This window comes from Salvelinus alpinus, chromosome 18, assembly GCF_045679555.1.
Source record: "Salvelinus alpinus chromosome 18, SLU_Salpinus.1, whole genome shotgun sequence".
NCBI lineage: Eukaryota > Metazoa > Chordata > Actinopteri > Salmoniformes > Salmonidae > Salvelinus > Salvelinus alpinus.
In genome coordinates, this window is record NC_092103.1 from 46331248 (window position 1) to 46347019 (window position 15772).

General features: G+C 42.4%; 1 protein-coding gene across 3 annotated transcripts; it reads right to left on the bottom strand.

Annotated features, from left to right (window-relative positions):
• Positions 1-423: 423 nt before the first annotated feature.
• On the bottom strand, positions 424-11536 carry LOC139544411 (asparagine--tRNA ligase, cytoplasmic-like). Of its 3 annotated transcripts, none has more exons than XM_071351466.1 (14): positions 11283-11441; positions 10243-10349; positions 9506-9588; positions 8661-8750; positions 8417-8495; positions 5431-5501; positions 5203-5289; positions 4764-4985; positions 3702-3901; positions 3192-3327; positions 2802-2915; positions 2349-2480; positions 1950-2081; positions 424-1156 (listed from the first exon to the last, which is right to left on the bottom strand). In XM_071351466.1, the coding sequence occupies exons 3-14, from the start codon at positions 9581-9583 to the stop codon at positions 1025-1027; spliced, it is 1473 nt and encodes a 490-aa protein (XP_071207567.1). In that variant the 5' UTR covers positions 9584-9588; positions 10243-10349; positions 11283-11441; the 3' UTR covers positions 424-1024. The 3 variants fall into 3 exon arrangements, with proteins under 3 accessions (XP_071207567.1, XP_071207568.1, XP_071207566.1); XM_071351467.1 differs by having other exon boundaries at positions 10243-10296; positions 11283-11364; XM_071351465.1 differs by lacking the exon at positions 10243-10349 and having other exon boundaries at positions 11283-11536.
• Positions 11537-15772: the final 4236 nt, after the last annotated feature.

The following is a 15772-nucleotide window of genomic DNA, read 5'->3' on the forward strand; positions in this document are numbered from 1 at the left end:
AACTGGGCGGACCACCCCCTGTATTTTTGGTTAGGTAGTTAGCTGGTTGTGAAGTAGGCTAGTCTAGCTTAGGGGTGTTTTGAATTATTATTCTTTCATTCCTTGGGTCCCGCTCAGCCCCTTTTCCTGCTCCCCCCATTTACCGTGTGTTTATAAATAAACATTTAGTGTTTGACGGTAATTAAGTTGTCTGTGGTTATTTTTGTTCTCACTGATACGTTGTCACGATAATAATTTGCATGAGTTGTGTTACGGGTCCCATTACCATCACTCCTAGATTGTCGGGCCAAAGGGATTCGTAACACCCCTGTATATAGCCTCCACATCGACTCTGTACCGGTACCCCCTATATATAGCCTCGTTATTGTTATGTACTGTAATGACCTGACTAGATCATAAATGAACAATTGTCCAGACAGAGGCTTGAGTTTGCGAATTGACGGTTTATTAAACCAACTTTACACAGGCTACTGTTTGGGCCGTAGCACACGCCAAAGAGATGACAGATAACCCACAAGCCAATCGTGACCTTCTCTTGTGAAGCCCAGACGTAAGAGAGAGAGAACAAAGGCTGAACCTGGTCTTAACTTCCAATGCTCCACCCCCCTGCCCAACCCCCCTCCACGCCACTCCGCCAACCACCAGGATGCCCGGCATCAGAACATTCCAGGCATTCCCGTGATTGGCAGATAGCAGGTTGATTGACATGTCGGACCCCGCGAACACCGGGTACTGGTCAGTACAACACAACCACCTCCTAGCCTAACACATAACACACAGCTGTCTGTGCGGGTCGCTACAGTACATTTCTTGTGTTACCTTGCGATTGATTTGATTTTTTAAACTTTAGTTTATTTAGTAAATATTTTCTTAAATCTATTTATTGAACTGCATTGTTGGTTAAGCGCTTGAAAAGCATTTCACGCTAATTCGGCGCATGTGACAAAATACAATTAGATGTACATCTTGGTCTCTTGAAGCGCAGTGTGATCCATCTCCAGCAGGGGGCAGGGTAGTTGGTAGTTCAGGGTCGGCAGCGCTGGATGAAGCGGGGGTAGAGACACACGTCTCTGATGTGGTGTCTGTTCAGCAGCCAGGTTAGGAACCTCTCCAGACCCAGCCCGTAGCCACCATGGGGACAGGTACCATACTTCCTCTAGAAGACACAATGTTGACATTATTAAGGAAACACAACATCAAAAATGTCTAACAGATTCTCTATTTCTTTTTATGAAACAGTTAGTTTCCGGAAACACTACGGTGTCTAACCTATGACCCCAGCAGCCATACTAAAATCGCAATGAAGCACACCCCCTTGTGTATTATTGCTGAAATTAATAAGATTTACAGGTCAGATTTTCTCTTCCTGGATGAGTTCATACCTGGTCAGTGTACCAGTATTAGAGGGGTGGGTAGATGTACATACCTGGTCAGTGTACCAGTATTAGAGGGGTTGGGTAGATACCTGGTCAGTGTACCAGTATTAGAGGGGTGGGTAGATGTACATACCTGGTCAGTGTACCAGTATTAGAGGGGTGGGTAGATGTACATACCTGGTCAGTGTACCAGTATTAGAGGGGTGGGTAGATGTACATATCTGGTCAGTGTACCAGTATTAGAGGGGTGGGTAGATGTACATACCTGGTCAGTGTACCAGTATTAGAGGGGTGGGTAGATGTACATACCTGGTCAGTGTACCAGTATTAGAGGGGTGGGTAGATGTACATACCTGGTCAGTGTACCAGTATTAGAGGGGTGGGTAGATGTACATACCTGGTCAGTGTACCAGTATTAGAGGGGTGGGTAGATGTACATACCTGGTCAGTGTACCAGTATTAGAGGGGTGGGTAGATGTACATACCTGGTCAGTGTACCAGTATTAGAGGGGTGGGTAGATGTACATACCTGGTCAGTGTACCAGTATTAGAGGGGTGGGTAGATGTACATACCTGGTCAGTGTACCAGTAGTAAGGGGTTGGGTCAATGCCTTCCCTCTTGTATCCCTCCAGCAGTTCCTCAACATCCCAGATCCTCATAGACCCTCCAACTACCTCTCCAACGTTAGGCATCAGCACATCCACCTGGGGAGAGGAGCAGCAGGGACAACAATGAGGATGTCTTTCAGGGCCCACATTCTCCTCTCAGAGAAGGAGTCCTGATCTAGAGTCAGCTCCCCCCTGTCCATATTCTTATTCATTATTATCTAACAGGACAAAACGGATCTTAGATCAGAACCCAGAGACATTTTGGAATCAGGCCCTGGGTAAGGTTCATGATGGCTTCTCTGAGGTGTGGTTTTTCAGGTCATGGTTTCCGTGATGTAAGCTCTCTGCTGGTCAGGGACTCACCGTCTCAGTGAGGCGTCGGTCCTCAGGACAGTGCTTCATGTAGAAGGACTTGATCTCAGCCGGGTAGCGGCACAACAGGATGATCTCACCGATGGCATCAGTCATCAGCCTCTCTGGGACCACTGGGATGTCCTGAAACCAAGGAGGGAGAGGGTTTTATAACATCACAGTAACAGGAGCTGGACGAAGAGTAGCTAAACACTGAGCGTACATTCCATTTTTCTCTTTACATCAGTTTCCTGGACACAGACTAAGTTATGGACTCAAACAGGTTCAACAGAGATTCTCCATTGAAAGTAATATGTAGTCCAGGACTAGGCTCAATCTGTCCTGGAACCGGTCCTAAAAATGTCTTCAAACAACCACAGATCGACACTGTCCAAATATTATTTCTGCGGGAGATGATGGAGTGATTATAATTGACAAATGTCATTTATTCATAGTCAAATGTACCTCTCCAAACTCATAGTAGGTCCCATCCTCCTTTTTGATGTCATGCTCCTTCAGCCAGATGATGGCATCAGAGTAGTTCATCCTCTTGAATGGCCTCTTAGGGGGCTTGAAGTCCTGGGGAGGATGGAGAGGAAAAAGACAGGCCACATTAGTACTGTGCTATCCTCATGTTTAGCCTTTCACCACCACACAAGGATTCTAAAAGGTCAAGGAAACTTGAATCTCAAAAAGGAAACATTCTTTCAAGATAAACCTTTAAGAATATATCCACCTCAGTGAACAAGACTACGAGAAAGAGATAAAAACATACAGCTAGAGACGGACAGACATACAGAGAGAAAAAGGGGGGAGAGCGAGAACTAATAGCTGCCAATGAAACATCAGACGTACAGGGTTGACTTGGTAGAGTAGAGAAGCAGCAGGAGACTTCAGGACTCTGTCCACCACATCACACACCAGATCCTCCAGCCTGCTCAGTAGGTCCTCATAGGTCATGAAGGGGCACTCTGCCTCTATGTGAGTGTACCTACAGAGGGAGGGCACATAGTATAACTACATAACCCATGTTAACCGCTAAGGAATTGGTGTCCCCCTGCAGAACGGTTGAGCTAACGTAGGCTAATGTGATTAGCATGAGGTTGTAAGTAACAAACAAAAATGTGAGTGTACCTACAGAGGGAGGGTACACAGGGGATGAGAAGCAGAGGCAGAGTGCCCTATAGTATGTGGTTATACTTTGTTAAACACTAGAACGTGTCTGTTGAAGAATAGGTTGTCAGTGAAACTAACCTGTATAAATAAAAGGTAAATACAAAATAGAGGGTTTCATAAGGTCATGTTTTGCTGTCAGAATGATTCCAATTTGAAACAGCAAAGGAAAACAACAATCCCAGTACTCACTCAGACAGGTGCCTGCGGGTGATGTACTGCACTGCACGGTAGGACTGTGCGATACAGAAGGTGTCTCCCAGAGCAGGGATGCAGGTCTCCAGGCTGAGCTGAGAGGACTGGGTCAGGAACGCTTCCTCCCCAAAGTAGTTCAGGTTGAACAGGGTGGAACCTCCCTCCACCTGGGTCTGCACCAGAGTGGGTGGGGTGACCTTTGGGGGAACAAATACAAAATCACAGATTGAAGCTGAAAATATACAATTCAAGATTCAAATCTTCCCACTAACCACGTTTCCATCCACTTTGTGAATGAAGTCACATCACATTAAACAACAAATCACAACAGCTGTGATGGAAGCAGGTCGTTTCAGTATAATTTTATAAATCCAACAGATCATTTGTTAGTTCGACACGGTGGGAACTTTATGTGTCTGTAAAATGAATTATGTGAGAAATTGAAATGGAAACACAATTCTTTTTCAACTTATTTTAGAAGAAACTGAATTATTCAAAAGGTGAGAATATATTTGACTGCATCTGTATATTACTATGTTCTATTTATGTGTTCAATTTATTTTGGTGGTTTCACGCTTCAAAGAGCTCAAACAGAAGGATGTTTGTACAGTGTACCCACTCTTACTTACTGACTCTATTGTCCCCATGGGGAAGTTTTGATGCAGTGTCATGTTCACATTTAAAGTGTCATTTAAATACAAAACAAAATTGACTATAGAACTTTCATAAAAATATAATAAAAAAAATAATAAAAAAAATATATATATTAAAAAAAAGACTAGCTTGCTGGCCTTACGGATCCAATAGGAACATTAGCCCGAGCTATTTAGGAGGGATATCACACCTGGCACAAATGATTGTCTAGTTGTGTTTTTCCTGCTGAGAGGTGCCCTATACCTGCACCCAGAGGAGAGTAGTTCAAAGTCCAGGTAAAGGGGGTGGCTTGGGTCTAAAATGATTTTATGAGCCTTACGGAGGGCCCTGACCTTAAAGATCTTATCTGTTTGACTCCAAGTACCTTGCTTGCTGTGGTAATAATCCTTCTCAACATATTTTTACCTCATTGTATCCGCGGGTGAAGAAGTGATCCCTGAAGCACTGTGTGACAGTGGAGCGGATCCGGAGGATCTTGGACACGTTCTCCCCACGGATCATCATGTGTCTGTTGTTGAGCTGAACGTCAATATCAGACTCCTCATTCAGCAGGTTGTCAGCTCCTCCAGCCGGCGCCAGACCCACCAGCTCCCAGAAGTCACAGTGCAGCTCATGACCACCAGGGGCCTGGAGAAGGAGGAAGAGAGAGGACATCCTAGTCAGTCATAGGTCTAACAATAAAATAACAAACCATCTAATACATGAATTACAGTCAGAGTGAAAAGGGACAGTTAACCCAGAACCAGATTGGGCCTAGTCCTGGTCTAAAAATAAGGTTTGAGAGAAAATGACAGTTTAATCTGGGTAATTAAAGTAAGTAAGTAAGTAGGTGAAGAATCTGTACCTGCTTCCCCTCAGGTACTTGCTTCACTGTCCCATACAGAGCCACTGTGCTTTCAGTGGACAGCACCAGGGCATTATAGCACTGACACTATAATGGAGACAAAAACAAAACTAGTTTTACAAATAAGAGGGGAAAAAAGGAGGGACCATAAATAAAGCATATTATTCAATTTTGTAATAAAGAAAAATATCTATAAATGAGCTTTAAAAGTTGTAAAAAATAAAGTACCAATTTATTGTTGAGAACACACTGCAGGAAACCAGTTCCATCTCTCAGCACAATGAACAGCAGGTTCTTTCCTAGCAAGAGAAAGACAATGTGTTCTCAGTCAACTTACCTAGTAAAATAAGGGTAAAATACAAAATAAAGAGAATAAGAAACACATTATGAGCCATGAAGCCCCTCTCCTCTCATCCAGCTGCCCACAAAGCACTCAAAATAAGTCTGTAGTGACTCTCTGAAGGGAAACGTGACCCTCAGCCATATTATCCTGGATGAGAGTAACCTAGGTTCCCTATCTGGCGGACCAGTGTTTTTATTGGCCCACCATCTTACAGGCTCTGGGTGTAGTTAATCCGACACCTCTCTGCGTAGTCATCGCCATTTTACCTGCTGTTAGCTGATTAGCTGCTGTTGTCTCACCTGTTGTCTTAGCTAGCTCTCCCAATCAATACCTGCGATTACCTTATGCCTCGCTGTATGTCTGATAGCCTTTAGCCACACCCTAAACCCAGGCCCTGCATGTCCCCAGGCACCCTCATTTGTTGACTTCTGTGATCGAAAAAGCCTTGGTTTCATGCATGTCAACATCAGAAGCCTCCTCCCTAAGTTTGTTTTACTCACCGCTTTAGCACACTCTGCCAACCCTGACGTCCTTGCCGTGTCTGAATCCTGGCTTAGGAAGGCCACCAAAAATTCTGAGATTTCCATACCCAACTATAACATTTTCCGGCAAGATAGAACTGCCAAAGGGGGCGGAGTTGCAATCTACTGCAGAGATAGCCTGCAAAGTAATGTCATACTTTCCAGGTCCATTCCCAAACAGTTCGAACTTCTAATTTTAAAAATTAATCTCTCCAGAAATAAGTCTCTCACTGTTGCCACCTGCTACCGACCCCCCCCCCCCAGCTCCCAGCTGTGCCCTGGACACCATTTGTGAATTGATCGCCCCCCATCTAGCTTCAGAGTTTGTTCTGCTAGGTGACCTAAACTGGGATATGCTCAATACCCCGGCAGTCCTACAATCTAAGCTAGATGCCCTCAATCTCACACAAATCATCAAGGAACCTACCAGGTACAACCCTAAATCCGTAAACATGGGCACCCTCAGACATTATCCTGACCAACTTGCCCTCCAAATACACCTCTGCTGTCTTCAATCAAGATCTCAGCGATCACTGCCTCATTGCCTGTATCCGCTACGGGTCCGCGGTCAAACGACCACCCCTCATCACTGTCAAACGCTCCCTAAAACACTTCTGCGAGCAGGCCTTTCTAATTGACCTGGCCCGGGTATCCTGGAAGGATATTGACCTCATTCCGTCAGTTGAGGATGCCTGGTCATTCTTTAAAAGTAACTTCCTCACCATCTTAGATAAGCATGCCCCGTTCAAAAAACGCAGAACTAAGAACAGATATAGCCCTTGGTTCACTCCAGACCTGACTGCCCTTGACCAGCACAAAAACATCCTGTGGCGGACTGCAATAGCATCGAATAGTCCCAGAGATATGCAACTTTTCAGGGAAGTCAGGAACCAATACACGCAGTCAGTCAGGAAAGCAAAGGCTAGCTTTTTCAAGCAGAAATTTGCATCCTGTAGCTCTAACTCCAAAAAGTTCTGGGACACTGTAAAGTCCATGGAGAACAAGAGCACCTCCTCCCAGCTGCCCACTGCACTGAGGCTAGGTAACACGGTCACCACCGATAAATCCATGATAATCGAAAACTTCAACAAGCATTTCTCAACGGCTGGCCATGCCTTCCACCTGGCTACTCCAACCTCGGCCAAACTAGATGCAGTTTATCATAGTGCCATCCGTTTTGTTACTAAAACACCTTATACCACCCACCACTGCGACCAGTATGCTCTAGTAGGCTGGCCCTCGCTACATATTCGTCGCCACACCCACTGGCTCCAGGTCATCTATAAGTCCATGCTAGGTAAAGCTCCGCCTTATCTCAGTTCACTGGTCACGATAACAACACCCACCCGTAGCACGCGCTCCAGCAGGTATATATCACTGATCATCCCAAAAGCCAACACCTAATTTGGCCGCCTTTCCTTCCAGTTCTCTGCTGCCAATGACTGGAACGAATTGCAAAAATCGCTGAAGTTGGAGACTTTTATTTCCCTCACCAACTTTAAACATCTGAGCAGCTAACCGATCGCTGCAGCTGTACATAGTCCATCTGTAAACAGCCCACCCAATTTACCTACCTCATCCCCTTACTGTTTTTATTTATTTACTTTTCTGCTCTTTTGCACACCAGTATCTCTACTTGCTCATGATCATCTGATGATTTATTACTCCAGTGTTAATCTGCTAAATTGTAATTATTCGCTCCTATGGCCTATTTATTGCCCACCTCATGCCTTTTGCACACAATGTATATAGACTCATTTTGTTTTTTTCCTACTGTGTTATTGACTTGTTTATTGTTTACTCCATGTGTAACTCTGTGTTGTTGTCTGTTCACACTGCTATGCTTTATCTTGGCCAGTTCGCAGTTGTAAATGAGAACTTGTTCTCAACTAGCCTACCTGGTTAAATAAAGGTGAAATAAAAAATAATTTTTTGGGGGGGGAATTTTCATTGTTTGACATAAGACTGTACAAAACACCAGGAAATCAGCTCCAAGTGATTAATTGTGTAAATCTGTTCAAGTATTTGCACGCATAAGAGAGACACGTGATTGTTTACAAATGGAAGCAAGGTTTGAAATATTTAGTCAAATATTATATCTGTTTTGGGATTCTTGCGTTCAATTTGCAGTCTACAAATGATTTGTAATAATGTTCCGGCCCCCTGGTGGCTGAGTCTAGTTGATGATCTCTGCTGTAGTAAATAGGAAACCCAGAGGGTGTTGTGTTGACTGTATCCTGAGCGTATACTGTTAGTAAACAACCTGCACATTATGGGCTAGTTACAGTGCTGTGGCATGCTGACAACTGCTGGGTTAGACACACATTAACCAACGTTCTACAATCCTCACCTTGTTTTCTCATTCGGTGCACCCAGCCAAACACCTTCACTCTCTCCCCTCGGAGAGGCTCCAGCTGAAAGATTTTCACCTGTTGGGAAAAGCTTGATTACATTTCTAGATTTCAACACAATGGAAGATAAAGATGTGATTCTTATTTCCAAACCTTTACTTGTATTTCATTTTTTTAACAATACAAAACATACAAAGATGAGTTTGACAGGATGCTGACGAAAGAGAATATAGTAGATCTGACCGTTTTGGGCTCTGGAAGACTCGAGTCATTCTCAATGGTGATTTTCTTCGCTTCTTCCAGGTTCTTCTCTCGTCTCTCAGAATCCTCTGCCTTTAAATCAAAGTTGAAAATAACTTACATAAATATAATTATAATGGTAATTATATATATATTTTTTAATCTATTTAACTCAGCAAGTCAGGCCTCCCGAGTGGCGCAGCGGTCTAAGGCACTGCAGTGCCACGAGAGATTCTGGGTTAGAGTCCAGGCTCTGTCGCACAATTGGCCCAGCATCGTCCGGGTTATGGGAGGGTCTGGCAGGCAGGGATGTTCTTATCCCATCGCGCACTAGCAACTCCTGTGGCAGGCCGGGTGCAATGCAAGCTGACACGGTCGCCAGGTTTACGGTGTTTCCTCTGACACATCGGTGCGGCTGGCTTCCAGGTTAAGTGGGCATTGTGTCAAGAAGCAGTGCGGCTTGGTTGGGTTTCGGAGGATTCACGGCTCTCTCCTTTGCCTCTCCCGATTCTGTACAGGAGTTGCAGCGATGAGACAAGACTATAACTACAAATTGGATTCCACGAAATTGGGGAGAAAAAGTGGTAAAAAAATAAAAACACTTTGCAAGTCAGTTTAGAACTAATTCTTATTTACAACGATGGAAACCAAAAGGCCTCCTGCAGGACGGGGGCTGGGATAAAAAAAAATACATGATATAAATATTGTACAAAACACACATCATGACAAGAGAGACAACACTACATAAGGAGAGACCTAAGACAACAACATAGCATGGCAGCAACACAACATGACAACATCATGGTAGCAGCACAAAACATGGTGTACACAACACCGATTCCTCTTACCCTCAATGAGGTCTTGAAAGGCTTCGGCTCTGTTCCATCACCATCCTGGTCATTTCCTTCTTTGTCAGACACATACATCTCACCTGGAAGAAGTGGAAACACTCAACACTTGATTCTGAATGTGTTATTTCAGCTAACTAAACCTAGTTTGACATGTTCATTCATGATGAAAACTCCCGTATTCGACACCCCACGATGCTGCCTGTTTCACCCACCCAAAGGTTGGAGATCTGATGAAGCATGACAGTGATTAAACTAGCTAGGCAAGATGCTCGTTGGCTAGATAACAGGAGCGTGACACGGACATGTTACCACATGCTGGGGTACAGGTACGACAGAAATGGAGAAAAAAAAGCAAAAATAAAAGCAGAGCTCACACCGATGCGTAGTAATTTAACTAGCTGGTTTTAGCTAACTAGACAGTCAAGATAAGCTTGAGCTATGCAATTATGTATTATTTAAATCATGACATTGGTGCTATGAAAGCTAGCTAGCAACACCGGTCTGATGCAACACATCGCATGCTTTCAACATTGCTACAATGGCTGTGGTGTAAAGTACTTAAGTAAAAATAATTTTAAGTACTACTAAAATAGTTTTGGGCTATTTTACTTTTACTTTACTACATTACTAAAGAAAATAATGTACTTTTTACTCCTTACATTTTCCCTGACAACCAAAGTACTCGTTACATTTTGAATGTTTAGCAGAACAGGAAAATGGTCCAATTCACTCACAATTCACTCAGAACATCCCTGGTCATCTCTACTGCCTCGGATCTGGAGGACTCACTAAACAGAGAACATCCCTGGTCATCTCTACTGCCTCTGATCTGGAGTACTCACTAAACAGAGAACATCCCTGGTCATCCCTACTGCCTCGGATCTGGAGGACTCACTAAACAGAGAACATCCCTGGTCATCTCTACTGCCTCGGATCTGGAGGACTCACTAAACAGAGAACATCCCTGGTCATCCCTACTGCCTCTGATCTGGCAGTCTCATGTCGTGGAAATATTTGGACAATCATATTTCACAAATACCGGAGCCTGTGAGTTCAAATATACTTCTTATTACTTCATAATAAAGGCCGAGCTGCATCATGAATACAACTGCCTTCCAGTCTTGACACACATTTTATAAACTTGTCCTCCTAACTTCATACTCATAGTGACTCCTCTTAATGGCTCATCACCTCTGGCATTTAGCCACCGTTATAATATTGCCTTCATATTAGGATATGCAACCTGTAGTGTCTCACATATGTAGTTTCATGCATGTTGGACCATATCAACAGACCTTGGCACTCTACAGGAATAACCAATAGATGTTATCCTGCTGACTCCACTGAAAGGGGAACAAAAACATAGTTGGCCATAACAGTTACAAGAATAACTGCGTGCATGTCTAATGGTGTCCAATGACACGTACACTAGTTTTGCTGGCTCCTTCTGAAATAAATAATTGCCACATATGTATTGAACAATTCACAATACTCACTAAACACAAATGCTTCGTTTGTCAATTATGTCTGAGTGTTGAACTGAGCCACAGGCTACAGTATCCGTAAATACATTTAAACAAACAAGAATATCGTGTCGTCTGGTTACTTTGATACTTAAGTACATTTAAAACCAAATACTTTTAGACTTTTACTCAAGTAGTATTTTACTAGGTGACTTTTACCCGAGTCATTTTCTTTTAAGGTATCTTTACTTTTACTCAAGTTTGAACATTGGGTAAATTAGCTAAACTAATAACCACAGCTATCTACTTACCCACTGAGAGTCCGCCTGTGGTTTTCGTTACCTCCTCTGCCATACCCACGTAGAAATTGTATCAAATGTGTATATTTAATAGATTACTAGCGAGCTAATAATAATACTAAAATGAATCTGCCCTCCTGTCCGTCAGTCGCTGGTGTTTGTACTCATGTGTAGGATTATCTGTGAATACAACTTCTGCATAGTTCGTGAATGGTGATTGGTTGCAGTAACTTCCTGCCATTCATTGTAGTTCCACCCTGGAATGATGAAAGGACCATTATGGTGTGGTTTATGGAGAGACCTGGCTAGATATGATTCATGCTTATTTCATTATTAATTCAACCCATTGCATCATGTAAAGAAGCTCGCAAGTTAAGCATTTCACTGTACTGTTTTACACCTACTGTACCCTGTGCATGTGACAATTACAAAAGAAAAGACAAAAACATTGCTTCCATTTTTTATCAATATTATTATTTATTTTTAATAATGCTTGAAATATTATAGAACCAATCTTCCAATGGAAAAATGCCTTCTGTGGCTGTGAACAATAAATGAATCTCATAATTCATCCGGACTGGATGAATACAACAGCACTGGATCACTTTGAGAAGTTCACATTTTTAATTGGGGTCTCGTTCATTTCCAAGTCTTCAGTCGTGTGATCAGTGGGCTGTGGTTCAACTTTACCCCTGTGCAGCTTAAAAAATATATATATTTTTTTAAATTTTATTTTAATATTATTAAACAAATATCTTTTGAATATTATTAAACAAATATCAACAAACAAAAGAGAAATAGTCACATGCAAACAAGCTTACATACAAACTATTTACATTACCAGGAATCCTAAACAAACAAATCATATTCATTATTAATACAACTGTAACACCCTGATCTGTCTCGCCTGTCCTTGTGATTGTCTCCACCCCCTCCAAGTGTCGCTTATTTTCCCCAGTGTATTTATCCCTGTGTTTCCTGTCTCTCTGTGACAGTTCATCTTGTTTTCCCCAGTGTATTTATCACTGTGTTTCCTGTCTCTCTGTGACAGTTCATCTTGTTTTCCCCAGTGTATTTATCCCTGTGTTTCCTGTCTCTCTGTGACAGTTCATCTTGTTTTCCCCAGTGTATTTATCCCTGTGTTTCCTGTCTCTCTGTGACAGTTCATCTTGTTTTCCCCAGTGTATTTATCCCTGTGTTTCCTGTCTCTCTGTGACAGTTCATCTTGTTTTCCCCAGTGTATTTATCCCTGTGTTTCCTGTCTCTCTGTACTAGTTCGTCTTGTATGTCGAAGCCTACCAGTGTTTTTTCCCGTTTTCCTGCTTGGCCTTTTCTCCTTTTCTAGTCCTCCCGGTTTTGCCCCTTGCCTGTTCTGGACTCTGTGCCTGCCTGCCACTCTGTACCAGTTATGACCTATTGCCTATTCCCTTTGGATTTATTAAACATCTTAAACTCCAACCGTCTGCCTCCTGTGTCTGCATTTGGGTCTTGCCTAGGGTCATGATAACAATTTATTAGCATTTTTGTTTTTAATTTTAGTTAAATTAGTGCCATATTGTTTCAATTCATTAATAAAGTGAAAAAAAGTTAGATTTTGAATAAGACCATTTGCACTTGTGAATATGAAATGTAGCTAATATTATAATTATTAATATTATATTATTATATTATTATTATTATTAAATATATTTTATCAATGTCATAATTTCTGAAATAAATCATATCAGAACCATTAAATTGTACAACCTGTCCTGTTTTATTTAAACAAAATGCTGTATATCACTCCCACAAAATTATACTACAAATACAGATAAAAAAACTAATTCAAAATGGTCTCCTCCATGCCACAGAAATCACAATTATAGTCAATATTCAGCTTGAATCTTTCCAAAACATGTTTCACAGGATAAATTCGATGTAACATTTTTTAAATGAAACTTCCTTTACCTTGTTAGTGATGCAATATTTGTTGTATTGTCCGTGCTTTCCCCCATTGTATATCACCATAGATATTTCAACCAAAAACATCTTGCTGAGAAAAGTGTAGTATCACAAACAATATTCCTAATCTGTTTATTACTAACTTTATCTTTGAGGATGTTAATATTGCCAGTGAATATATTGTCATGTAAATCTGTGTTACTTACATCAACCACAGAGGAATAAGAAAAATTAAGAAAAAACAGCTGCATATTTTTTCGAGGTTATTGGAATTATAAACTTATAAAGAAATTCCCCATATGAGGGTAGATATCCATCCTCATTCAGTAACTGACCAACCAAAATAATTGTATTCTCAAACCAGTTACGAAAGAAAAATAGATTTATTTTTTAAAAATCGAATATCTTTGTTGTTCCATAGAAAGAATCGGTGAGGGGGGAAATTATGTTTATACGCTAACATCCAAGCTAAAAGTGCCTGTTTATGGAATTTGGACAATTTTACTGGGATTTTATCAACATCAAAGTTACACCGAAGCAGAAATTCTAAGTTAACCTTGTACAGTAGCTTCTCTGAATTTATTAGCATTGTCCACTGTCACACAAAATCAACATGTCAAAAGTGGCTACTTCTCTTTATTTAGTTTCAGTCTGACTCAGACCAAGCACACTCTCGTAACAGCCAGGGCTTAACCACAAAGACTAATATAGATAGCCTGTGTAAGGTATAGTGGCAGTTTTTAGACACATAGCAACAGTATCTTATTATAAGGCCTGCAGCAAAGCATATGAATCTTAAAGTCCCCTTAATCAATAATGGGGAGGGTCTTTGGGACCCACCCCCTACATCCCCCCCCCCCCCCCCCCCCCCCCCCTCTGAGACTAATAAGTCTCACATGTTCAATCATAATATTCTCCTCTGAAATCAAACAGAGTTGGCAAAACCCGCGGATCCATTTGAACCCAGGGATGTCCTGCTAAAGGGAGAAACAAACTCCTGAGGTTCCTGCTGCTGGGGGTGAGTGTGTCTATACTCCCATTCCTCCTGAGTGTTGGGAAGAACCACACGAGTTGGATAGACAATGGGATTAAGAGAAACCAGAAATGCACCAGTTTCACCTTCAGCACAATTTTCATCAGCTTCCACCAACACCATCACTCCAGCATGTTTCAAGAGCAGTTAGTCATTTTTCTTACAAATATAAACAGTAGCCAAAATCACCAAACCTCCTACAAGTATAAGAGTAAACAAAGAAAACAAAGTCAACATAACTTTCCCCATTGCAATTCCAAATTTAGCATTAAACCAGTCACCAATTTTGTCAAAAACAGATTTTTCAGATTTTGAGAGAGTTTTACTAAGATCAGCAATCGTATCAATTATCGCAGTCATATTCTCAGAGGAGTCACGGAGGAGCATAACACAATTTTCAGGATCAATAATACCTAGTACGTTACATTGTCCTCCTTCCTTCGCCAAAAGATAATCCAGACGACTGCTTTCAGATTATGGACATCTAATGAGAGTTGGCTAAATCCTCGGATCGTTAAATTCATATGGGCCTGTAAAGAGAAGGTTCAATTAATTACCCGCTTTCCCAGGACAGCCACACCCCAGGAGGGTATGATTGACATACCACAAATCTCACCCGGGCGTAGGACATGACCATAGGCTTCCTGGTTGTCTGGGATGAGTCGTTTGGCGCGCCTCAGTTCCCCAGAGTTGGTTTGACCCGTCTCATTGAAGAGGTCAGTGACCGGAAATCTTAACATGTACATCTTCTGTCCTCCCCAAATAACAACCCCCCCCCCCCCCCCCCCCCCATCCAGGAGGTAAAGTGATGTACCCCTTGTTACTGCGTACCCACATCCATCGAAAAGGTGCTAACCATACCTGCCTCTATCCTGGAGAGGTTTACACCTGTCACTGTAAGTCTAACACACCATCTTGGCTGGTTCCATTTTCTTTTATGGACTCGTAGTTTCACCCAGTCTCCTACGCAGATGGTCAGAGCATTTGGATCCTCACCTGGGATTGGTTCTGCTGTTTTCCTAGTGTGAGAGTGGAGAGAACTGACAATAGAAGTCAGTTCTTTCATGTACTCAATGTGGTCACACTGTGCCTCAGTTATGTTTATCTGTCGGTCAGTCGTAGGTCTCACCCCTGGGGTGTTCATTGGTCGTCTTGTTAACATTTCATAAGGTGTACACCCAATACCTTTGTTAAAGGCTGCTGCACATTTTCATGAGGACAAGAGGTGATCCCTCTACCCATGTCATTCCTGTGGAATGGCATAGTTTGGCAAGGGAGTTTTTCAGGGTCTGATTAGCCCTCTCTGTAATCCCGTTACTCCACGGGTGATAGATGGACACAAACCTCCGGTCAACACCCATCATTTTGGCCATTTGGGTAACCACATCTCCTATGAGATGGGTCCCATTGTCTGCAGACAACCCTCAGGCACTCCAAACTTGGGAATGATTTCCCTGACTAGCAATGTTGCAACTGTTCGCGCAACACAGTTGGTGGGTGTGATGGTTCCACCCACCTGGTGAACCTG